General features: G+C 53.6%; 1 protein-coding gene across 1 annotated transcript in view; it reads left to right on the top strand.

Moving 5' to 3' along the window:
* The window catches only part of NEURL1B (neuralized E3 ubiquitin protein ligase 1B), a 42,161-nt gene extending 33,945 nt beyond the window's left edge, over window positions 1–8,216 (top strand). The window contains exons 3-5 of the mRNA XM_046666392.1: window positions 207–920; window positions 2,875–3,000; window positions 3,374–8,216. Of these exons, the coding sequence (XP_046522348.1) occupies window positions 207–920; window positions 2,875–3,000; window positions 3,374–3,618 (1,085 nt within the window). The 3' untranslated portion in view covers window positions 3,619–8,216. The remainder of the gene's footprint in view (window positions 1–206; window positions 921–2,874; window positions 3,001–3,373) is intronic.
* Window positions 8,217–26,154: the final 17,938 nt, after the last annotated feature.

The following is a 26,154-nucleotide window of genomic DNA, read 5'->3' as shown; positions in this document are numbered from 1 at the left end:
TAGAGGCGGAGGAGGAAAGGGAGGAGGGACGGAAGTAGAGGCCGAGGAGGGAAAGGGATGGGCCCAGCCCAAAGGTCAGCTTGCGCAGGTAAGCTAGGGATTGCGCCTGTCCCACTCTGGGCCCCTGAGGCGCGTAGGCCCACTCGCAGGGGGCGGGGCGGGGGCCTCGGGCCGGCCCGCGCTCACCGCCCCCTGTCCCCGCGCAGAGAGTGCCTTCGCCGACACGCTGCCGCCCGCGCGCCTCGGCCAGGCCCGCTTCAGCGCCTGCCTGCCGCCCAGCAGCCACGACGCGGCCAACTTCGACAACAACGAGCTGGAGAACAGCCAGGTGGTGGCCAAGCTGGGCCACCTGGCGCTGGGCCGCGCCCCGGGCCCGCCGCCCGTCGACGCCGCCGCCCTGCCGTGCGGGCCCCGCGAGCGCCCGCGGCCCGCGTCTTCGCCGGCGCTGCTCGAGGCCGACCTGCGCTTCCATGCGACGCGCGGGCCCGACGTGAGCCTGTCGGCCGACCGCAAGCTGGCCTGCGCGCCGCGGCCCGACGGCGGCCGCACGCTCGTCTTCTCCGAGCGCCCGCTGCGGCCCGGCGAGAGCCTCTTCGTGGAGGTGGGCCGCCCGGGGCTGGCGGCGCCCGGCGCGCTGGCCTTCGGCATCACGTCCTGCGACCCGGGCGCGCTGCGGCCCGCCGAGCTGCCGGCCGACCCCGACGCGCTGCTGGACCGCAAGGAGTACTGGGTGGTGGCGCGCGCCGGGCCCGTGCCGAGCGGCGGCGACGCGCTCAGCTTCACGCTGCGGCCCGGCGGCGACGTGCTCCTGGGCGTCAACGGGCGCCCGCGCGGCCGCCTCCTGTGCGTCGACACCACGCAGGCGCTCTGGGCCTTCTTCGCCGTGCGCGGCGGTGCCGCCGGCCAGCTGCGCCTCCTCGGTGAGTCCCCCAGCGCGCGTGCGCGGCGCGGCGCCCAGGCCTCCACCTGCGTTCGGGGGGCAGGAGGTGGGCCCCGGAACTACGTGGTTTGCCTTGAGCTACGCACCCGCTGGCGTCGGGCCTGGCGCCCGCACACAGTCGGGGAATGGTCGGTGCGGTTTTTATTTACGTTTTTAGGGTTTATTATATATATTTTACATATGTGATGCATATGAAGTGTAGGAGAAAAACTAAATGGAACTCCTAACAGAGGAAATAGGAATAGCACCGTCCACAGAAAACGGATCAGAGGCTTGACACCTCCTGTTGCGAGATGCTTCTTGCCTGCCTTGGTGCTCAGGTGGACGCGGAGCGCCCCGGCCGCGGGCCGCCTGGCTCCGGGATGGGCCCGCAGAGGACGGGATGCCGGCCGTGAGCACCAGGCGCCCGCAGACGCCCCGACGGAGCGGAGCGCGGCGTGATGCCCGCCTCGCAGGGCGGCCTCGCTCCCCCCGGCCGGGTGGGCTGTAGGGGTCAGGAAGGCTCCCAGAGAGCGTAGCTCCGTTTTCTGGTTCAGGAAGTCAAGTCCATGTGGTAACAGAAACGATGAACACTTCATATGTTACCTTGTTCAGCTTTATCCTCCCGATGATCGTATGGACCCAGTATTGTCATCCTGTCTACAGATAAGAAAACGGAAGCGCAGAGAGGGTGAACGACTGTCCCAGCCGCATAGCTGGTCAGCCATGAAGATGTTGGACAGTGCACAGACCCTCTCTGAGCCTCAGTTTCCTTCTGTGTAGAAAGGGAGTGGTTACCTGCATCCTGGGGTTGTCACCAGGATGAAGCGAGGAGGACATAGAAGGCTTTCAGCAGGTGCCTGCCCCCTACAGTACGTTTAATAAGTCGTAATAGTAACAATAGTGACTGTTGTTTGGTTGAGGGCAGAGGAGGAGAAGGGGTGCTGGTTGTGGTTTGGTTGGTTTGGGGTTTTTTTTAGGGAGATCAGACAGTTACTTCACCCCGAAATGAGTTGCCCAAGGTCCCACTGGGGCTTTGCAACAGCTGAGCCTAGAGTCCCTCTCACCGCACTTCCCAGCACCTCCAGAGGAACCAGGATGAGCTCTTAGTGGTCAGGAAGAGAAGGCAGGAGAGGGTAGAAGGGAGAAAACTGCTTTTGGAGGCCAGGGACTTGCCCTCCTGATCCCTCCCTTACAGCAGTCCCTGCCCTGCATTATCTGTCCATTCATCCTCAAGTAGGGGACCAGAACCGGCAGCTTTCTTCACCTAGGAAATGACCCATTATCATCTAAACTAGTAGTCAATTCCGGGAAGAAAACTCATCCATGTTGAACATGGCTAGTCAGGAATCTTGTAGTTGCAAGTGACAAAACCCCACTCAAACTGCCCTAAGCAAAAAGGGAAGTTTATGGGTACAGTTTGGGAGTATATTTGATGGATTCAAGAACAGCTGGATCTAGGTGTTGAAAGGATGTCATCAGTATCTTGTTTCTCTTTCCATCTCGAAGCTCTGCTTTCCTCTGTGTTGGCTTCACTCTCAGGCAGGCCCTACGGCACCAGGCTTACCTCCCAATGCAGTGAGCCCCTTCTTTCCCAGCAGTTCTAGTGGAAGTCACAGAATTGGGTGTCGTTGGCCTTCTTTGGGTTACACTGAGACCAAGGGGTAGAAGTTCATGTTGGCCTGGCCTGGATCCTGTGAGTGAGGGTGAAGTAGTGCCCCCAGACAAAATCCTGGTGTTCTCTCTGAAATAACTGGGAATGGAGGCTGGGTAGACAAAGAACGGATGTCTGCCACACATGTACGATTCCATGAGTCCTTAGCAGGACCCTGTGCAGTGGGTCTTGTCCTCCCATTAGACAGACAGGATGCTAAGGTGCAAGGCAGTGGAGAGCCAGGGACCAGCAGAGCAGGGCCCACCTCCCGCTGCCCCTGATGGAGCTTCTTTGGTCTCAGGCACCCAGCAGTCCAGCCCTGCAACCACGTCTCCGTCAGGGTCCCTCAGTGGCTCCCAGGACGACAGTGATTCCGACATGGCCTTCAGTGTCAACCAGTCCTCCTCGGCGTCTGAGTCATCCCTGGGTGAGGAAGTGCGAACCCTGGAACGGGTGGGGGCTGGCGGCTGGCCCGGCTCCTTGGGCTCTGCTAGCGCCTGCCCAGGGCCACGCAGGGTGGACGTGTTTCCTCTTTGCATCCCCTTGCTCCTCAGTCTGCATTCAGCTGGATGGAGGGAAACATCGAGATAAGGCACCTCCCAGGGTGCTTGATGCTGGTGGGGGCTGGGGCGTGGGGGGGTAGGGAAAGGGGCAAAACCTGGGATAAAAACCAAAACTGGTATCCCCAAAATTGTCCCCCCACTGGTTCTGCTATAGAAGCTCTGCCCTCTTGGGGTTGCCCCAGCAGAGCCCACTGAGCGCCACGTTATGAAGGTCTGTCCTGTTCTCCCTTTCTGCAGTGACGGCCCCCAGCTCCCCGCTGAGCCCCCCGGTGTCCCCTGTGTTCTCTACACCGGAGCTGGCAGGCAGCAAGAATGGCGAGTGCACGGTCTGCTTTGATGGTGAGGTGGACACAGTCATCTACACGTGTGGACATATGTGTCTGTGCCACAGCTGCGGCCTGCGGCTCAAGAGGCAGGCCCGGGCCTGCTGCCCCATCTGCCGGCGGCCCATCAAGGACGTCATCAAGATCTACAGGCCGTAGCCTGGCCCGCTGACGGGCCTTGGCCAGAGCAAGGTCACCTTTCTGAAGCCCCCCTAGGCCGGGCAACCACTGTGGCCACCAGGGAGTCCAAGGGCAGCAGCCATCTCGTCTGCCACTCTCCAGTGGTGGGCAAGGCGTGACAGTCGTGGAGACAAGGCCCCGAGGGTCTGAGCCCAGGCAAGGGCTAATTCTGGCTCAAAAGTGCTTTGCCCCCAAAAGGCCGCCCAGGAGCAAGCTCAGGAACTGCCTGGCAGACTGTCCGGTCCCTCGGTGACCTCGCAGCTGGGGAGCGTCCTCTGTGCAATGCTTTTTGCTGGGGTTGGGTTGAGCGTGTGAGAGAGAAGTAGCGGGGAGGGTGGGAGACGGAGGAGAGGGAGGGGCTGTGAGAGGATGAGAGAGATGGCATAGGTGTTTATCCAGGGATTCTGGCTCTAGGAGGAGGTTTAAGACTAAGGAATGTGCAATCCAGAGTCCGGACATTAGCACGACTAGAAGGCGTTCACTTTCTGGGGCTGTGACGTCAGCTGGTTTTGAATGTACGAGGCCTGCACCTGAACAGAACTCCCTTGGATGGTGTAGAAAAGGACTCAGATTTCTAAGGGGAGGAAAAAATAGCTCATTGTTTACAGCTCCACAGCAGCGCTCCTTGGGGGGAGGTGGGCGGAGAACATCAAAGAACGGTTTGCTTGTTTCGTTTCTGACTCGTCTTGGAGAGGAGCTTTGCTGGGCGCTGCAGCCGAGAGCTCTGGGCAGTGTCCTCTCCAGAATCTTTTCCCCGCTTCCCCCCAGACAGCCTGCTCACGAGCACACCGCACCTTGACTCCGTCCCCAGATGCTTTCCGTCTGTACCACCCGTCCCGTCCCCAAGGAGAAGACAAGCAGCAGGTTCTCTTTTCCGGGGGAGGGGAAGGAATCCCGGAGGCAGGTGACTCACCCGGACTTGGAAAGGCCGCTCCATCGCACAGACAACCCTGCACAGTTTCTGTTGTAAGCAGGCCTGGCGTTCGCCTGCGGCTTGGGCCTCACAGGGCAGCCTGCGGGGAGCAGGGCTTTGCCACTGGTCTGTGTCCTGATTCTCAGCTTACCTTCCCCTGCTGGCTGCTAAGATGGTACTTGGTCATTAAGATGTTAGCTAATAACTGAGACGTTAGCTGACAGTTATGACATTGGGCCTCTCCCCCTTCCCAGGGCTGTTTCCTAGGTATTTCCTGGGACCCGGCCCCTACCCCCACCCCTGCCTGGGCCCACCTCTGCGCACTCCCAGACCACACCTGGGCTGATGCGCTGGCAGGCCTGCCCCTCCCTCCTGGGCCCCCTCTGCCCTGTCTTGTGCTGTACTTGTGCGGAAGTCCCTGGGCCTCTCTGTTTCTCGGTCCCCAGCCTGTCCAAGAGGAAGCCTCGGGCCTGGCCGCCCCAGAGCTCTTGGGAGGATCAGTACAACGTTCTCAAAAACCCGAGACACCTTGCCGAGAGCAGGTATCATTTTTATTACAATTCCTAGTCTGTCCATCTGCTGAGGGGGGCAGGGAGAGGAGAGCGTGTGGAGAGTTTACCCATCACATAACACACACTTGCTGGGTGTCCGGGCCCGGGGCCCAGCACTGGCCTCTCAGATCAAGTCCCACAAGACCAGTCGGTCCTCGAGATGCCCTGCGTCTCGGACCACCTGCTTCTCTGGCTGGAAGTGAGAAGTTTCCTGATCTCGACTTCAGAAACCCCATTCTTGCCCCTGAAAGAACCCCTGATTGGTTCTTTTTCCCTAGTGAAGTTGAGAAACATTCCCGCATTTTAATTTTCCAGCAGAAGTTTCTTGGGAGCTACTAGAACCCTGGCGTTTGCCAAGATAAGGGCTTGAGAATCTAGGCAGTGCTCGGTGCCCTGCTAAATTTGGGCACTGGGAGCCGTCCATCTGCCCCATGCGCTGGATGGGGCACAGGTCCAGGTGAGAGGACTCGTCACCCCCCAGACTGTGGTTCTCCAGGCAACAGTGCCCCTGACTGGATTGAGCCACCCTCGAGGCCCAGTGGTCTCAGCAGCCTGGGGGAGCCAGCCCCTCTCACCTGCCCCTTGCCCTCCCTGACTGCCCCCTTGGGTTCCAGCTGCGGTCATGCACAGCCACCACCAGGAAACCAGTGACCGAGGGCCTGGCCCGGGGTGGACCAGGCCGTGCTCCTGGTAACCTGTTACCTGGGAAGAAAGGAGCTGGTGGCCTGTTTAACTTGCTCCGCAGCTGCTATAAATAGCCTCCCTGTTTTCAAGAGGAATTAAGGGGGTGTTTATCTTCTAAAAACCAGACATTTCCTGATGCTCTAAACTGATTTATTCAGCGCTGCAGGGGAGCTGCTCACGTCGCCCTCTGTGTTCTGTCTGGAGAAGGGGGCAGGAGACATGGGAGAGGGGCCGCTCCTTTTTGTTTCCCGTCCCCATGTGCCTGGGTGCTGGGCTGGAGAGGAGCCACACGCTCTCCTCCTGGGGGCAGGTCTTATTACCATACAGAGGCGTGTCTAAGACACCACCCGTGACAAGACAGGCCATTTTACGTACCACTAAGAAAAAACGCTGCCAGCTTTCACGGTAAGATGCGGCAGCTATACAGTTCATCCTCATCAGAGATGGTGAAATGGGAAAAAATCTCTGCTCCTCAAAATCAGTGAAATATGTATTATCCCCATTTGGCAGGTGAGAGAACTGAGGTCCTAGGAGGGAAGTGACTTAGTGTCACTCAGCAGGAGGGGGCAGGGCTGGGACTCAAACCCAGGAGTGTCTGGTGACACGCTCTCCACTGCCTGACCCGAGTCGAGTCGCGGAAAGCTCAGTGCTGCCTGCGTCACTCCTCGGCAGCCCCTGGAGAGACCCGGGTGCCTGCCCCTGCGCTTCCTGGGGTTTCCAGCCCCAGGCTGCGGCCCTCTGCTGCCCATCCCCTGGACGGACAAGTGTCCTTCCTTTCAGCGCATCTGCCTGCCGCCCAGCTTCTCCTGGAGGGGCTGAGCTGCATGAGATCTGGGGTCCAACCCAAGGGTCTCCTCCTTTTACACACTGGCAACTTTGGGGAGGGCCTGAGGCCTTGTCCCTCCACCTTCCTGGGCCCTGTGACCATCACCATCCCCTCAAGCAGGCCCCCAGGGGTGGAACGGGGGAGACCACAGGACGTCCCTCTGTTGTGGCCTTGTGCCTGCTCATTTTGAACCGCCAGGGAAATCAGGCCGTTTCCAAGTCAAGACAGGCGCCTTTTTCCAGTCCATCCCCGAATGGGGCGTCTGCAGGGGTTCAGCTCCCGGGGCAGCTGCTCCCTCACTGTGGCCACGCTCTTCAGTCCTGCAGCCCCCACTGGTCAGCAGAGCCTGTGTTCTGGACACAGGATTGGGAACTGGGATCAAAGACAAAGCCCATGGGGAGCTCGTGGTGCAGACAGGTGATGGACAGATGTGTAGGCTGTTAGTTTATCCCTCCGTGTCAGGCCTTGTGCTAGCCTGCGGTAGGTACTTACTAAGGGTTTACTGAGTAGATCAGAAGTCAGGTTGTGAGTGTTCAGGGGTTTGGTAGAACACCACATACACATGCACACAATCAACAAACATTGGCTGAGTGCCTCCTGGGTGTGGGGTGCTGGGAGGACGGGGTTGAGAGGGCAGCGCCCCAGCTCTGGCGTCAGAGGTAGAAACCTTCAGAGGTAGTGAGACATTTGGGGCAGAATCCACTGGGCCTTCTTGGGCATCCTGTTCCCTCAGGGGTCTCTTGGTGAGTGCACAAGGACTGCCTTCCTGACCCAGGGCCTCCTGCGGGCTCGGAAAAGCCGCCTCTGCAGGAGAAACGCCAGGCGCTGTGCAGTCAGCGAGCTGCTGCCAGGACCGCGTTGGGCAGAACCCTCGGGTCCCGCGGGGAGACGTGGGGAGATGGCTACCTGCTGCTTTCAGGCCTTGATTGCCAGAAATAACCCCCAAGTCCCCAGGGAACCCCCAGTCAGCTCCAGTTGGAAAGAGGGTTGTGTGAAGTCTTGGAGGATGAGAGGCGGTCCCCCCCACTGCTCGGTCCCCACTCTGCCCAGTTCTGGGGAGGGACCCCGGCTCAGGAACACGGGGCCTCCTGACATTTCTTGGTGGTTAATTGTCCCACTGTCTTTTCAAGTCCCTAATGCAGTGACTTGTACAACGATCTGTCTGTGCCTTATGAAAGTGTCTGTGCACTTTTTATCCTTTTTAAAAGCAACTTTAAAAAGTGGGCAGGGGATTAGCAGACATGATGGCATTCTAGAAGCCTGTGACGGTCACTGAAACCCTTCTGCATTGTGTTCTTGATGTTGGAGTGATGACGTGCACGTCCCCACCCCACCGCCACTACCTGTGTACAGACCTTTTTAAAAATGGCTCTTACTATTATTTTCCTGGTTCAATACTGTGACCTCCCCAGTACAGTCTAATCTTTGGGGATCCATAATAAAGGTTTTAAAACTTGGGGGGAGCGGGTTGGGAAGGGTTTGCACTGGTCCTGTGTATTGTGCTTTTGTGTGTTGTATGTTTTGATTTTTGTCTGTTTTTATCTGTTTTATATTAACATAATTTTCCTGTTTAAAAAACAAATACAACTTTGGCTTGTTAAAAAAGAAAGTCTCTTCAGAAGTCAATTTTAAAAATCACAGTTGCGTACATCATTGGGGAGTGGAAGTGAAGGACACAGACCTCTGCCAACCAAGGAAATAATTTGCAGAATATCTACAGAGCCCGACAAAGTTTGATCCTTTGCCAAGTAACTCCTGTGAAAATACCGCAGGGAAGAAATTCTAATCAAGGATAAGGTCCCCATGTAGACGTGTTCATTGCAGCGTTATTTCTAATGGTGAAAACACCATAAGCAACCCTAATATCCAACTACCAGGGTGTGCTTGCCAGAACTCTTGGTTACAAGTGACAGAAGCCCAAGTCGAACTGGCTTAAGGGGATTAAAAGGCTCAGGTAATTGAAAAGTCCAAGATCAGGACCCAAGAACCCACTTGAGGTGCAGCTGGATCCAGAATCTGAAATATCGCAATAGGATGTGGGCTTTCCCCTCTCACTCGGCCCTCCTTTTCCGGCCCCGAGCCCAGGCAGGTTCTCAGGACAGCCGGCCGCCGTCCATGCTACCTCTGCCTCTGAGCAGTTCCTGCGTGGGCCAGTGCGGGTCACCTGCCCTTTCCTGCACCAATCCCGGAGGCCAGGGGAGTTCCGGCTCCCGTTGGTCAGATCCAGGACATGTGCTCACCCCACCTAATACTGCCAGTAGAACTGAACGTAGGCGTCATGGTCCTCAGGAGAAAAGGGAGCGATGGAGGGTCAGGCAGGCACAAACAGCCAACTGCTCTCTAAGGAAGGCTGAGTCAACTGTGATACGGATACAGACGGGTCACTAGCATGGGCTGCGAAACCAGACTGCCTGGGCCTCGCCACGATTGCGGGGGAGACGCTTAACCCCTTTGTGCCTCAGTTTCCTCATCTGCAAAGCAAGAATAAGAACTCCTGGTTTTAGGATGGGATGGGCATTACTGAGATCCTGCTGGTGATGTGCTAGGCACAGTGTCTGGCACTAGCCGAGAGTTTATAACACGGGAACATGTTTATGTTAAAGTATGGTGGGAAAATCAAGATATAAAACTGTGCATACACTCTGATCTCACGGATGTAAAAAAAAAAAAAACCCGAGAGCCTGTAAACCTGACTGTGCATTGGAATGATCAACAGAGAAGTAGAACGCCCGTGGGAGCTGTGTCCAGGTGGTGGCACTATTGATGACTTTTTTCCCTGTGTTTTCCAAATTTTCTATTGTGACTAACCATTACTTTTAATTTAAATTTGTTACTTGTAAAAGTTATCTCCCTACTCTGCAAAAACCGAAGGGAACAGCTGGCCCTTGCTGGAAGCCGTCAGGAATTCCCAGGCTGATTGTCTGAGTTTGAGATAAGGGCCTGTAAGCGCCTAGTGGAAGCCACGCCAGGCGGACCAGTTTGGTTGGGCTTCCTCCAGGCCAGGCTTTAGCGCCCAGATTTCTCGGGTGGAGCCTTGCAGTGTATCAGGAGGACGGGGGAAGGGAGAAGGTGAGGGCGCTGCCCAGGCCTGCTCCTCCGGGCTCCTTAGAACAGCCCAGTTTGGTGACACTGAATTTTAGGAGCAATAGGCTAAGAGAAGTGAACTAGCATTTATCAAGCAGAAGAAACCATGATTTTCACACATTCTCTCAATGAGTCTTCACAGCAGTGTTTGTCTCCTCACTTTACAGGCGAGGGAACCAGGCTCCCTCCAAAGTAGAAGCAGGATTGGACCCCATGTGTGCCTGCCCCAGAGTAAAGGCAAAATCTTTCAGAGGCACATTTTTCACCCTTTCCCCTAGGTCTCAGTTAAAGGCAGAGTCTGCCTGGAACTTAGGCTCTTTTCTCCCTTCCTAGATGTCCTTCTCGTGATATCACTTGCTTCTGTCTGGGCCACAGGATATTTTCATAGGTGCCATCTGATAATCAAGACTTACTTTTAAATAAAGAAGGAAAAAAGACCATATTTATCTAGGCTCTTGATTATAAGACACTGAAACCCAACTCAAGAAAAACCTAACTTAAGAAACAACTCACACAACTAATGAGGTCTGTTCTTGCTAGCTTCAGGAATGGCTGGATCCAGGTGTTCACATGATGTCATCAGTGTCTCCCTCTGTCTCTCAGTTCTGCTTTCTTCAGGGTTGACATCACTCTCAGGCAGGCTGTCCCTTTGTGGTAACCAAGATGGCTTCCAGTGGCTCTTAACTCATTATCATGCCAGCTTAGTAACTCTTTAAAGAAGTTTCAGGAAAAGTCCCAGAGCTGTCTTTCTTTTGACCCCCTTGGATCAAAAGCTCAGTCCCTGAGCCAATCTCTCTCACATGCCCAACTTTATACAAAACCAGGTATGACGTTGCCCTTGCCCTCCAGAACCAATCAGCCTGGAGGGGAAGGCAGACGCCAGAACAGGCCATGTTCAGACCTGTGCAGCTCTGAGGCTGCTGGGACAAATTGAATTCAAAGCTCTGGATCATCGAGTGAGGTAACGTAGGCATCCTTCTTCCTCCCGGGTGTTCAGGCTCCTACTGATGCCTCGGCCATGCCTGCTGGCTGATCATGTTTCTCGTTTAATGCTTCAGTGCACACGGCCTTTGCCCGGCCCCTCCCCACCCCCGGTTGCCTGGAGCACAGCTGGCCGCAGAGCGGCTTTGCCATAATGTATATCTGGAGCCTTCTTTTCCCCTCATTCCCTGGGTTCCTGCAGGACAAACGATCCTCCACAGAAATAATAATAATAGCAACAGACATTTAATGAGCTGACTGTGTGCTGAGGTCACCCATCGAGTGCTCCTGACAGCTCCTTGAGGTAGGTCCCCTCATTACTTCCATTTTATAGGAGAGATAACCAAGACTCAGAGACATTGTCTCCTTATCTCCACTCTGTATGGCCTCCCAAAGACAAAAGGATTTCTTCTTTTTCTTTTTGTAGTTATTTCCCAGAATCTAGACCCAGTGATTTTTCAAGAGCATTTGGGCCTGGAACATACGCGCTTGTGATTTCATTGACCCTACCAACAGCCATTCAGGTAGGTATTATCATCCCACTTTGCAGATGAGGGAAGAGAGGCTCAGAGAGGGCAATGACCTGCTCTGAATCACACAGCTTATTAGCTGTGGAACCGGGATTTGAACCAGGTCTGACTCTTTCCGCAGCACCACACCTTGTCTGTGGGTAAATTGTCAAAAGGAGGAGGCGGAGGAGAAAAGAGAAGGAAGGGAGGAAGAAAGGAGGAAGAGGGGAAGAAGTGGACTCTGCATCTAGAAGGGCAAGGAGAGAAGAGCCGTCAGGCTGGGTCCTTGACTCACATAACGCCTGCTAGTCCAGCTCCAGGCACAAGGAATCCTCGTCTCTCCCTGCAGCTCGGCTCCTGGCTCTGGGCAGCTGGTTTTGGCTCCCACACAGGGATGTGGAAAACACGAATATCCCAGGCATCCGGCTATGGGAGCAGAGCCCCAACCTTGGCTGTTGAATGCACCCGGGGGAAGCTTCCAGAAGCCAGAGGGGCAGCTGCACCAACACAGAGAGCCTCAGGCCGTCTGGTCCCCTTAGTTCAGCCCCTCCCTCCTGCCAGGTCTGAACCTTCCTGTCTGAGTTGGGAGCCTCACCCCTTCCTTTCATCTGTCCCCAGGGGCGTCCGCCATCCTCTGAGGAGTCCGCAGGGCCTGCTTAGGAGTCTGCCAATGGGCCTGAGTTCACAGCCTCGCTCACCCCAACAGGCAGGGGCCCTCGGCCTCCGCAGTGCACCTCCTAGGGATGCAGTTCATCCTGAAGTTTCCATGGATGTGCCCCCTGGAGCTGTGCGGTGGGAAGGTGCCCTCTCTTGCCTCATTTCCCTGCCTCGAGGAGGGGCTGTAGGACCGCTCCCCCAGGCCCTTAGGGGGCTGCATCCTGGCGTCTCAGCTCTGAGCAGGGGTTTCTAATGTGAGGAGGTCTAGCAAGGGGGATGAGGGGATGAGGCCTGGGTCCAGACCTGCCTCTGCTGTGGGATCTTGGGCATGTTACTTACCCTCTCTGAGCATCAGTTTCTGGATCTTGAGGTCAGAGGGGTGTCAGCCCCCTCGTGGATGGTGTCGGGATGAACCGTGTTGGGCAGCGGCTGGCACTAGGGGGTGCTCAGCAGTGGTGGTTACTGCTTTCACTAGTGTTAGAGGTCCTGCTGCACGACTCCTCCCACCAGTCCCAGCTGGGCCAGGGGCTGCCTCGGCCCCCCACAGCTCCCTGGGGCTCCTTTCAGGTCCTGTGCTGCCTCAGGGAGTTGGCCCGACTGCGTAAGCAGCATCTACAGGTGACCGGCACAGAGTCTACCAGGTGGTAGAACCTGGGTGTTTGCACCCCTCCCCCAGTGTGGAACCTCTGGCATTAGCACCTCCTTCCTGCTGGAATGGAAGCGAGGGGCCATCAGACAGTCAGATGGGCTCCCCAGGCCTCTGAGCCGTCCCAGCAGTGCCCTTGGCTTGTTTTGGCTCCCCGCCAAGAATGCTGGCCCCCGGCTTGGGAGGCTGACTGACCTCCGGCCCCAGAGGGAAATGCACACTTTTGCTCAGCTCCCAGGAGCAGCCCTGCATTCCAGGAGGGGCGTGGGAAGGGCCAGCCCTCCCCCAGTGAGCTGAGCCGAGCCGGGACGGCCTGCAGCCTGGCCATCTCCCCAGCCTTGTGCTGGCCCATGCCGACCTCACGTCCCCAGGGAGATCCACTCTGCCATGGAGGGGTGGAGACGGGGTCTGGGAGAAGATTCCCATTGCCACCAGAGGACAGAAGTGTCAGCGAGTTCCCAGTGAGATGTCCCAGCCTTCCCCATCCACCCGCACTTTCCAGTGCTAGCCAATTTGATCTCCCTTTTCTGGTGCCTTCCCCACCTCCACAGAAAAAGAATCCTCTCCATTATTCTGAGCAATCCCAAGCTCCCTGCAGCCTCTGTCCCCCAGACAGGTAGACCCAAGACCGTCTGGATCCGACTCCAGGGCCGCCCCTCCCTGCCCAGCCTCGCTGTCTTTCCAGCCCGGGGTTGTTTCAGCTGGGGTTCTTCACAGAGGGCCCGGGACCCAGGGAGGCTTCCCTGAGGACGGCACACAAGGGCTGGGCACGCAGGGGGAACAGCAGTTGGCCGGCAGAGCGGGTGGGCTAAGCAGAAGGGAGTTGCTCAAGCAGGGGGCTACGGGGCGGCACGTCAGGGGAGCTGCCCATCTCGCTTCTTCCACACCAGCCTTTCTTCCTCCAAGAGGTTCCCACGACCCCACCGGCTTGTAGCTCCTGGGCCGGCTTCCTCCTGCAGCACAGGCTCCAGACAGGACACACGGACGGGCAAATGACAACGGAGTAGCCTGGGCAGGGGGTCAGGAGGCAGAATGGCCATGCGATGCTGGATGAGGACCCCATCCTCAGGACTGCCATTCCCTGTTCTCAACGTGAGGTGGTGAACCTGGGCGTCCTGAGGTCAGAGGAGGGACTTTCTGGGCTCCTACTTGGGATGGATAGGGCAGTTTCTTTCTAGAAGGTGGAGCACTATCGCCCTCTCGTGGCTGTGGTGAGAGGCAGCAAAGACCTGAGCAGAAAGAAACTGCAGGACAGATGGTCGAGGTCCAGCTGCCGGGTGGATCTGCTGCCCCAGCATACAGGTCCTGGAGCAGATCATTGGCTGACCTGGGAAGCCAGGCTCCCTGGATGGGCTCGCGGGTCTGGGAAGCTTGGGGAGTGCGTGTTGGGTTGACACTGGGGCTGGGCTGAGGCCACATCTGAGTCTGGGGCTGGGCTGGAGCTGCAGGGGACGACAGGCTGGGACCAGGACAGGTTCCTTCCCCAGACCCTGCAATGCTGGGAGGATGGCACGTGGTCCCACCTCGGGCTGCTGATCTGACCACTCAGTTTAACCCACACGTGCTACCCGGGGTCAGGCAGCTTACAATGAAACAGTAAAAGAAACCCTCAAGACATGATGCTCAGCGAAACAAGCCACTCGGAAAAAGACAAGTACCGTGTGATTCTACGTCCATGGGTGCCTGGAGCTGTCCAATTCACGGAGTCAGAAAGTGGAATAGAGGCCGGGGCAGGGGAATGGGGCGTTGGTGCTTAATGGGCACAGGGTTTCAGTTTGGGACGAGGAGAAACGTTCTGGGGACGGATCGCGGTGACGGCCACACACAATGTGAATGTACTTAATGCCACTGAATCGTGCACTTAAAAATGGTTAAGAGGGTAAATTTTATGTTATATGTGTTATTACAATTTTAAAAATTGGAAAGGAAAAGCCCCTCAAATACAAAGAATGTAATGCTGCTAAAACTGCACCCCTGGCCATTAGGGGCGCTCCCACACTTGTGCATTAGTCTGCTGGGGCTACCATAACAGAGTGTCACAGACGGGGTGGCTTAGACAGCAGAAATGTATGTCCTCACGGTTCTGGAGGCACTGGAAGTCCAAGATCAGGGTGTCATCAAGGCTGGTGTCTGGTGGCCCCTCCTCCTGCCTTCTTGCTGTGTTCCTGCGTGGCCTTTCCTCTGAGCGCGTGCGGAGGGGGAGAGCTCTGGTGGCCCTACTTCTTCCTTTCAGGGCCCACCTGATGACCTCATTTAACCTCAATTGCCTCCCAGGTACCGGGGGGGTTTGGGACATCAACACATGAATCGAAGGGTGGGGGACACAACTCTGTCCATACCAACTTGAGACAATTTGTTGCCCAGCTGGTGCAGGGAGTCGGGTCTGGATTTGCGACAAGCTCTGCGGGTGGTAAACTCAGCCATCTTTCGGTGGAAGTGGCAGAATCCCGGCACTACCAGCCTGCGGCTCGGTAGCAGAGGACGGCGCTGACCGGCTGCTGTGGCGTCGAAAGCCCATGGGTAGGCTGGCCGGGGTTTGAACACAGCCATCCGCTCCCCCACCGGCTTACTGCCCGTCATCTCCTCCCAGCTTCGGGTGGCAGCTCCTCTTTCCATCATCGCCGCACGGGGCCTGGGATTCAACCTCGTTGGAACAAATTTAGCATGAGAATATTGATGAGTTATTAACTTAAAAAAACAGCTAGAGGGCCTGGCCCCGTGGCCGAGTGGTTGGGTTCGCGCGCTCCGCTGCAGGCGGCCCAGTGTTTCATTGGTTCGGGTCCTGGGCGCGGACATGGCACTGCTCATCAAACCACACTGAGGCAGCGTCCCACATGCCACGGCTGGAAGGACCCACAACAAAGAATACACAACTATGTACCGGGGGGCTTTGGGGAGAAAAAGGAAAAAATAAAATCTTTAAAAAAAAAAAAAAGAGCTAGAGACCATATACAATCGTAACATTAAAATAGGCATGAATAATTGACAGAAAAAAACCTGGAAGGAATATACCAAAATGTTAACAGGGATTATCTTGATGAGGAGATGGTGGCAGTGAATCAGGAGTGGTTTGCTTTCTTCCTTGGCTTCTCTGTATGGAAAAAAAGAAAAATCTATAAGGAACATATTTTGCTATTATAATAAGAAAAATATTTTATAGTTGTTTAATGCAAGAAGGGTCTGGACAGTAGGCATGAATAGAGAACCGACAAGATGAGATGACCTTCTAAAGAGAGAGGGCCAAATGGAGCCCAGTGAATTAGCAAATTTGCAGACCACAGCACAGTCTCTGCCCTCACCAACCGCACTGTCAGGGAGCGGGGACAGGAGTGGAAGCACATGTCACGACAAGTGGCCAGCATTATGGAGGGGTAAGCCCAGGAGATTGTGGCCTCTGATCCAAGCGGACGATGCTGGGAGGCTCCCAGGAGATCTTGAAGGGGAAACAGACGGTCTGCAGGTGGAAGAAGGGTTTGCCAGGCAGATAGAACAGTATGTGCAAAGGCCCCAAGGCAGCTTCATTCCAGTCTGAGTGACTCATCCACAAGTAATCAAAAAACTCCACAAAGGTATGAGCAGCCAGTTTGGAGAGGACGGTACACTCCATCGTGAGAATAGCTTTTGAATATTTCTTCTTAAGTAGTCCCTTTTACTTTTCCTTCCACCTTCACATAACATAGACAACACTTAAGGTCTGGTTCACCTTTTCAGCCTCTCCCCAGAGCTGTGGTTTTCCTGATAAATTGCAAAATCACTCTGCTCGTGCTAAGCAGTTAAGTGGGATTAAATCAGGCCCTCTCCAAGGGCCGTTTGTCCTTCCCTCCTCGTCTGCAAGGGCAGAGGGAACTAGGCCTGGGTCGGGGTGAGAGACCGGCTGTGTTAGCTCCGCGACCCCAGCCAAGTCACTGACACTTGTTCCCCTCACTTTCTCCAGTAACAGAATTGGTGAGTAATAGCCCCAAATCGTCTAGAAGGCCTCTCAAGGCATGATGTGGAGGGAGCGAAACTGTGAGACCCCAGCGGCCTCAGAGAGCCCACCCACCTCTGCTGGAGAGAGCCGTGCACCTGTCAGGCTCAGGCCGTGGCTTCTTAATGGATGAAAGAGAGAGGACGTGCAGGGTCCCCCCAACTCTGCTCCCCTCCTGCTCTTCCACAGGAGCCGTCACCAGCACATCCCCCGCACATTGCTACGCGGCAGCTGAGTAAACCGCCTTTACAGAAGTGGAAGTCTCATACTTTTAAAGTAACAACTGGGTCTCCTCAAACCCAGGACTTTCCTCTCTCACCTGGGGTCTCTCTGTCCCTCCCTACTCAAAGGAAACACGCCACAGGGCAGAAAGCAAATACGATGCAAGGATTCAGCTCATAACTGGCGCTCCAGGACCAGTCTGGGTTACCACGCGGGCAGCTGGAATCGAGAATCAGCTCCTGGATTCTACACCTACAGCCCATCAACCCCTTGGCACGATACAAGCCCCTGGAACTTGGCCGTGACCTTGGGGGGAAGGGAGGGAACCCCAGTGGAATGGGGTCTCAAAATAGAAAGGAAGTTGCGGGGAAAATAAGCTCATTTCATGCATGCCTGTTTTTATGGACTGAGATCCGTACCCATGGTACACTTGCTTCTCTCTCCATCTGGAACGTTCCCCTGCCCACGCTCCAAGTGCACACATCTACGCACACTCACACCCATTTTGCCTGGATCACGTCTACTCCCCGGCTCTCCATTCAAACCTCACAGTTTCCGTGTGGCCTCCCCCAGCGTGTCCCCTGGCAGACCCCCCTTGCGCTGCCCTGCCAGACTGGGTTGATCTGCGATGCTTCGCTTACGTCTCTGTCTCATTCAGTAAAGCGTTAGCTCCTCCAGGGCAGAGACAAGACCTCGTTCCTCTTGTAACTCTGATGCTCCGAACAGCGCCCGGCTCTCAGCAGGCACCCTCAGACATTCCTCCCTTAAACCACTGACTCCGCGGGGAGTGAGGAAGGCAGAACTGGGCAAGGGGGCCCGAGGGGGAGTACTTCTGACAGCTGCAGACGCTGGCGTCATTACTCCCGAAGGAGCACGTTTGGAGCCTTTCCTGCCTCCGATGGGCCAGCTTCGTTGCACTCCCGCCTCCACCTTTGGGAAGATTCTCAGAGGACAGGCGGAGGAGGAGAAGCAGGGGAGCGGGCAGGTCGGGCTGGGGGAGGGCTGTGTGGGATGTGGAAGCGAAGTCAGAGCGCCTACAGGTGGGGGAGGAAGGTAGGACGTGAGACCTCTTCATGGTGACCGAGGAGCACGGATGGAGGACTGTGCTGTTGACGCTGCCTTTTTTGTTTGCTGGATGGTGGCCTTGATCCCAGGGGGCTTTTCTCAGACTGGACCTCATGCACCATGGCTTTACAAGTGTTACATCCTCGAGAAACCACGATAGATAGTTCCTGCCTCTCCCTCCACACCCCTCCTGGATCAGCAGAAGGGAAGAGATCTCTCCTTGGCATGCTCAGCCCTGCGTATTTAGACGTCCGTCAGCTCTTTATTGAGTAAGCTTTTCTTGAGCCCCACTTGTCCCAGGTGAGGAAGGCCCTTTGCTTTCAGGCAGTCTTGGTCTGTGTAATATTCCCTTTGATTCTTTCCACTTTGGTCCCTGGTGCAGACAGCTATTACTTTTTTCCAACCCAGCCTTCATTCCCCTTCTTTTGGCAACAGCACCTCAATTTTCCTCCAGGGAGCCATCCACCCCACCCCGCCCCACGCCAGCCCTGTGGATCATGCCAGCTGACCTCATGCCCTTGGCCACGAGCTATGCACATGGGGCCTGGCCAATCCGTGCTCCCCACCTCCTCCTGACCTCACCCCACCTTAGTCCATCGTCCAAACAGCAGCTGGAGGGATTATCTTAAAACATAAACCAGATTCTATAATTCCTCTGCTTAAAATCCTTCAAAGATTCTCCTATCAGGCCCGAAGCTTTGCACAGGGGCCCACAAGGCCTTGCCACCTCAAAGTTTCGGCTCAAATGTTGCTTACTCAAAAATACCCTTCGTGCCACGCTATGCAGACTGTTGTTTATTTCAGCACCCTGTTTGTTTTCTTCACAGCGTTTGTCACATCTTGTTGAGTTACACGCTCTCTCACCCTGTTAGAAGGTGAGTGGAAGCAGAGACAGGTGTGCCTGTCTTTTCCTGTCTCGCTCACTTTTTATCCCCAGCCCCTGGCTCATGGTCGGTGCTCAGTCAGTCTTTGAAGGACGCTGCGGGCAATGACCTGGGGTGAGAGAGGCCATGCAGAGACGTGCTGGGCTACTGCGGCCGGTGGTCCAGGGCAGGGACGGAGGCGGGTGCGCTGGGGCTGTGGGGCCGACAGACGCAAGTGGACAGAGGGAGGATGTGTTTTGGGAGCAGAGATAACAGAATGTGCTGATGGGCTGGACTGCGGGGGAGGGAAAGAGACGACTCAAGGGTGACCCCTAAGTTTCCAACTGGAGCAACTGTGTGGGCAGCGGTGCCAGTAGACTTGGGGCCATGGGGCAAGTTTTGGGGCAAGCCTACATGTACTGTTCAGGAGCTATTCATGTTGAGATGGTATGAAACACTCAAGAGGAGGTGTCGCCTAGGCTGCTGGATGCGTGAATCTGGATCCGGGGAGGACTATCTAGATTTGAAATTTATATGTGGGGTCAACAGCATACAGAAGGTATTTAAAGTCACGAGATTGTATGAGCTCAATTGCGGGGAGAGTGTGAGCAGAGAGGAGAAGGGAGCTCAGGACTGAAATAGGACAATTTTATCTACTGAGGCGTAGGGGAACTTCTTTCACGCTGAGCTCCTGGAGACGAAGACCTCAAAATCATGGACTACAACCTGGGGTCTTTCTTTATTGGAAAAAGCATCAAATAAAAGACTCTTTGCAACCCCATTGGAAAGGACCTTATCGGGTATTATTGACTAATCCACGCGCTGTGAAAGTAAAAGGAGTCAAGTCAGGGATCCACACTTCTCATTTAAAAAAGGCCCCTCCACCTGAGGGAACGTCAGCTCCTGCTTCTGACACCGGGCTCCAGTTGACTAAAACGAACACCACCACACCAGGATGAGAGGAAGGCGACACCTGACAGAGACTGTGAATCCCGAGGCCCAGGCCCAGGCCCGCATTTCTAATCTTAGATCTTTCCCATTTAAACCTTTGTAATGAGCAAATTGTATAGCCGCTTTATAATTGCTGCAATAATCATACTCCTGAGTAAATTAGCAATTTTAATACCCTTACGTGATGAGGGTCACCTTCCTTGTGTTTTACATGGCCTTTTTAATATCAGTTAACTATTGCCCGATTGTCCTCGCCCGCCTCAATACTTCACTCCTTACTTTTCACCTCCTCTACATTTGATACAAAATAAGTTAAAACTTAATCACAAAACTCGGTTCTAATAATCCTTTCATAAGAACCATCTAATATTGTTTAACTAAATCACGAATTGATTAACAACAAAACGTCTGCGATCTGGATGGGTGCTGCCTCATGGCACTTATTATCATAAGCCACACCCACTTTGCACCACCTTCTCTCACCCTTTCTTCCCGACTCTACAGAAAGTCCCCAGGAGTGCCAGCCGTACCAACTGCTGGACATGTACAAGGGCAAGCCACCCCGTGATAGTCCTGAACTGGGAGCACGGCCTCTGTCCTTGGAAGGTGGAGGAATCCACCCAGAAAAGACGTGGGGTTTTCCTACGGCCGCCCTCCAGGAAACAAGCCCCAGATACCATCTCATCTTGTTGGACACTCCGGCTCACCACGGTGTCTCTCTCACCCAAATTTGCATACTCACCCAAAATCTTTCCTTGTGTATTGAAAATATAAATGGCACTGGAAAAACTCGGGGTTGTTTACCACTTAATATTTGTAACTTGACTCTCCTCTATGATTCTGTTGACCATGAATTCACACCTCGTTGGAGTTCAGAAAACCATTATGCTGTTACATCCCTTGATGTGTCTTTATGTTGGGGAGACTCCCAAAATAATGGAACTGGCAGTTGGGAAGCTGACATACTCCCCTTAATGGGCACGCATTGGGGTATAGATCAAAAATCAGGAGAGTGGTGGAAATTGAGTAAAAACTATAATAGCTTTAATGACCCAATTGACCCTCAACAAAATTCAACTGGCCAAAATCAATCTCATCTTTTGCTCAAAATTTACAGAAACCTTTGTTGTTCCTATAACCATTCTCACGAGCCTACTAGTTCTGACTACCATGTCATCTGTGTGAACCATTACACTCCTGACCATGAGATTCCCTCTTTTGAACCTAACAAAAGAGTCTGGGCATGTGGGCTCACTTAGGCTGTATCTCTTGAAAACACTGGATGCTTTTTTTCTGTGTGGCTCCGGTACTTTTCCCACTCTGCTCATTTCCTGGAGAGGACGATGTGGACTAGTAGCGCTCACCCCTGATGCTGCCGTTGGGAAGAAATCTTCCCCCTACTGCGCATATCCCACACCACCATTCTCATATCAACTCAAGAGAGCTGAAGGAAACTATAAGTTTCAGGGGCTTCCTACATGCAACCCAATTGTAGATAATACAGGACTGGCATATGCCTTTGCTAGGGCATTATTTCCCACTTATGGGGCAATTCACCTTGCCAAGGCTGTCCATAACCTCTCCTCATGATGGCTTCAACCTTCCATGCCACCCAACAAGCTATCGAATATCAACAGAACCAAATGGACAGTCTGGCAGAAGTCGTCCTTCAAAGTCAAAGAGCTCCTGGCATCCTAACTGCTCAACAGAGGGGCGCTTGTGCACTCCTGGGAGAAGAATGTTGCTTTTATGTAAACGAGTCAAATAAAACAAGAGCTAAAGGTCACAAAAGATAATCTAAATCTCCTCGATGATGCAGGTCGTCCTGCTGGCCTCCTAGAGCGCTGTGGCCCGTTTGGTTGGTTGCCCTCTGGGCTCGGAGCTATTTTGAGGTCAGGGTTCCAGGCCTTCCTAATGATTGTTGTTCTGGCTTGGTCAATCTTTGCACCTGTAAACTGCCAATGATTTGCATTTCCTGATGCTGTGTGTCTGTCTACTGCTAGAGTGATGGTTGCTCAGAGACTTGAGATGATCGACCAATCTTGCAACTTCAAGGAAACGAAAGACTTGATTCTTTTTCCGGACAAAGAATGTGCCTAAGATTCGTTTTCTGACCGCTTCCTCGTTGCTCAGTTGCAGCCACTTCAAACTTTCTTGATTGGTTTCTTATTACTGTTACTATATCTGTTTTACAGATGTTGTACACAATGTAATCATAAAAGGTCATACAAAAGCACATGTACAACCTTTGCACAACAATTTGACTGAATTGAGAAGATACACATCCTATAAAAATACTTCCCCTGTCAGTGCATACCTCTATAATTATCAATGTTTTCTTTTAGAGATTGGCCCTGAGCTAACATCTGTTACCAATCTTCTTTCTTCTTCTTCTTCTTCTTCTCCCCATAGCCCCCCAGTACATAGTTGTATATTCTAGTTGTAGGTCCTTCAGGTTGTGCTTTGTGAGTCGCCACCTCAGCATGGCTTATGAGCAGTGCCATGTCCGCGCCCAGGATCTGAACCAGAGAAGCCCCAGGCCACTGAAGCGGGACGTGAGAACTTAACCACTGGGCCACAGGGCCGGCCCCTAGGATTATCAATTATGTTTGACTATTCCCCCACCACACGGATAACTGGGCAGGTCAATTAAAGTGAAGCCCAGCTCTGAGGAGGAACATGATGCACCCAGGCCAGGAAGCAACCACTTTGGCATCAAGAGTTAATATTTTGATCACCAATGCTTTCTATCAAATTATTATTGATCAAAGGGAAAAATGATACGAGAAAACTTTATGTATTGAGGTGTAGAGGGAAGCCATTCTGGTTTGAAATTGATTTGGCCTAAATTTTATTTGACTCAAAGAAGCCTGACGTGCAGGCTGTCAAACACACATTGCACATCTGCTTTAACTGTTATCCTAAAGTAAAGAATGCTCTTTGAAGATAAGCATTGATGCCTCCCTTCTTGTGATGCCAGCGCACTTTGAAGGTGTCTCCCTTCCCATGACATGAGGGTCATTTTGACACACTGTGGACGTGCTGATCTGTAATGAAATATCTCCTTAACCCTTGAAAGAATGCACCCCTGTCACGTTTGATGGATGTCTTTTGTTTGGAAATGGAGCTGAAGATCACTCTTCTCCAGCACTTTTTTCCTTGTGACTCCTGGGCTATAGTCCTCAGTTTGGCTCAAATAAAACTCTCTTCTTTTCTTTTGCGATTGAATGATTATTGATTATTTGCATTGACAGGGCCACACCTCAGGATCCCTGAGATCTGAGATCAGATGGAAGAGCAGCCAGCAGAGAACCAGGCCACTGTGGTGCCCTGAGCTGGGAAAAGTTCCTCCAGGAGAGAGAAGTTGACTGTGAAGATGCTGGTGGAAGACGCAGCAAGAAGAGAAAGGGAACAGAGAATCTAATCTCCACGTTAGGTTAGCAACGTGGAGGTCCCTGGGTGCTTGACAAGAGCAATTTCAACAGAATAGTGAACACAGATGTCTGATTAAAGTGTCCTGGGGAGTGGCTGGGGAAGGGAAGAGGAAATGTCTAGATAATCTTTCTGTAAGTTTGGCTGTAAAGGTGAGTAGAGAGATGGGATGGCAGCTGGAGGCGTGTGGTATGATGAAGGGGGTTTTCTGTTTGTTTGATTGAATGAGTGATTGACTAGTGATGGGTTTTTTTGAATGGTGGGAGATACTGGCATTTGCTGTAAGAGAGTTCTTTGTGACACAGGACTATTCTGTGCATCGCCAGATGCTTAACATCCCTGCCTCCTCCCAGTACAGGCCAGTAGAGCCCCCCAAATATAGTGACAACCACAAACCACCCCCACTTCCAGGAGCCCCCTCACGTGCAACACCAAAATGCAGCTGCGAACCAATGCTGTAGCCCAGAGGTGGGCAAACTTCCTGTGTAAGGGACCAGGTAGTAAACCTTCTAAGTTTTGAGGGCCGTGAGGTCTCTGTCGCAACTACTCAACTCTGCCGTTGTGGTGAGGGAGCAGCCATAGATGGAGCTGAACAAATGTGTGCGGCTGTGTGCCGAGAAGGCTTTATTTACAGGCCAGCCTCGGCCCGTGGGCCGCAGTTACCCCCTGCCCTGGCATGCTTGCATGCTGGTGGGGATCAGCTGAAGAAGGGGTCAGTGATGCTGAAGAGAGAGAAAACCAAACAAACAAGGCTCCTGAGAGAGCCAGAGGGCCTCTAGGGCCCAAGGCTGGTGGCGGTGGTGGGGAGAAGGACACGCCTGCTGCGAGCAGGAGGAGAGGTTGGGTGTCTGAGACGCGGGGTGGGGACGGCGGGTAGGCTTGGTGGTGGGAGTGTGAGATCTGCCAGGACTTCTCTTACTCTCTGAAGAAGGAGTCGGAGTCATCAGCTGAGAGTGAGGAAGCAGCTGGGGCTTAGAGGAAAGAGGCCCCGGGGTGAGCTGTGCTCTCGGAAACGGGCCGGGAAATCTAGAAAATCCCAGTAGGATGGCAGGGCAGCGAGGGACCGCTTGTCTGTACACGTCACAAAACCGAATTGACGTGAGTTCAGGCAGCTGGGCCGGGGGGTTTATCCAGCAATGCTTAGCTGCTCAGGGACAGGCCCGCGGATGGCAAAGGGCTGGGTTCCTCCAGGTCAGGGTTTTGCCAGGTAAGCAAGATGGAGAAGAGAGGGCAGGGCAGTGAGGGCACTTACATCGCTTGTAAGTGATGGTCCCTGAGACGGAAGCTGGGGAAGGAGGGGCTGAGGCAGTGGGGGAGGATGGAGAATGAGAATAGGGTGAGGCCAGGGGATTAAGGAGCAGGAATGGTGACAGTGAGGCTCTTGGGCACACGAGCTGGCAGGACGAGAAGTGGTGGGAGGGGGCTGGCAATTGCACTTGAGGTGTCAACAGCAGCGTGGTTTCTGAGATGGCAGAGTCCACAGAGGGAAATGGGGCAGGCGGCTGAGGTGGGGGCGGGCAGGTCACTGGGGGTGGAGAGGGGTGAGGCTTCGAGGCCTGGGATCTGGGTGGGTCACTCACCCCTACGAGCGTCAACGTCCTCCCAAGTGAACTCAAGTCTTCTGTGAACTAGGGGGCATCCAGGAGGAGGGCAGGTGGCAGCCATGAGGCGGGAGAAGGGGTGGCATCACCAGACGACAGAGACCCAGAGGAGGAGAGGCGTGCAGGACCCTGCGAATCCATGTCCAGGTTCCCAGGCACGGGTAAGGGTGGAAACATCTTCCTCAGATACCCAGAGGGTGCCACATCCTCAGGGGACAGCCCACTACCAGTCCAGGCCGGAGAGGAGGGGACTGCAAGTGGGTGTGAGTGATTGTGGAGGGGTGGGTGTGAGTGTGATTGTGTCAAGTGTGAATGTAGGAGTGCATGTGAAAGTGTGTTAGTGTGTGTGTGAATATATGGGTGGGTGAGTATTAGCGTGTGTGAGTGTCAATGAGTGAATGTGTACGAGTGAATGTTAGTGAGTGAGTGTGAGTGTGGGGTGACTATGTGGAAGTGTAGGTCCTTGAAGCTGTCTTCTTGCTCATCTCACAGTTGCTTCCATAGGATAAATTCCTTGAAGAGGAATTGTTAGGTCAAAAAATATGCAAGGATCAGGGACATTAGCCTCACGCTGCCAGAACTCTCTCCAAAAAGATTGAAACAATCCACCACTCCACCAGCAATATGGGGCTATTGCTTCCCTGTGACCTCACCACCTGTGGGTATTATTTTTCATTTTGATCAGTGAGATACTTTAAATATACAGCGTCTCATTGCCGTTGCAATATACTGTCATTTCATTACTGGCAAGTGTTACGTTTTATTATTTGTCTATGACTATCTCATTGTGAATTGCTTTTCCTTACCCTTTGTTGGTTTTTTGGCGAAGGGTTATCGGTTAGTAAGAGTGTTAGTAACAACAATAATCCTTTGTTGGTCATACATGGTGACAAGATTTCTCCCAGTCTATTATTGGCTTTCAATTTCGTTTTGATTTTTTTAATAAAATAAAAAACGTTTAATTTATGTTGTCAAAGCTATCAGTCTTTTCCTTTATGTTTTTTGCCTTTGATGTGAAACTTCAAAATAACTTTTCAACCCAAAGATGATAGAAATATGTATCTATACTCTCTTCTAGTATATTTGTACGATTTTAACAAACATTCAGATAATTGAGTCAGCCAGCATTTATTTTCCTCTAATCCTCCATGTGCAGATCTGACTTCACCTTTAAAGTGGTTTTTCACACTACCCCTCCATGCTCTTTGCTGCCTCCCATCACTTGTCAAATTGCCACGCACTGAGCACCTGCTCTCTGCTGTCCTCATTCTTGCCTCGGCACGGGAGTTATCCGGACCTGCCTGGGCTCCTGGAGGGCAGAACCTCCACTTTTTTACCTCAGTTTACCTTAGTTGCCTCCTGAAAGGCCTCATCTCCAAATACAGTCACATTCTGAGGTCCCTGGGGTCAAGGCTCAACATATGAATCTGGGGGGGACACATTCAGCCCATAACACGTGCATGAAATCTAGTCTCAAAAAGGAGAGAATAAAGAGAAAAGAGTGGGTATTTCAAGAGAGAGTGAGTGAAATTTTACAAAAGTTATGAAAGACCTCAAGCCATT

Source organism: Equus quagga, chromosome 7 (genome assembly GCF_021613505.1).
Source record: "Equus quagga isolate Etosha38 chromosome 7, UCLA_HA_Equagga_1.0, whole genome shotgun sequence".
NCBI lineage: Eukaryota > Metazoa > Chordata > Mammalia > Perissodactyla > Equidae > Equus > Equus quagga.
The sequence above is the reverse complement of the archived record's forward strand: the minus strand, read 5'-3'. Positions and strand labels throughout refer to the sequence as shown.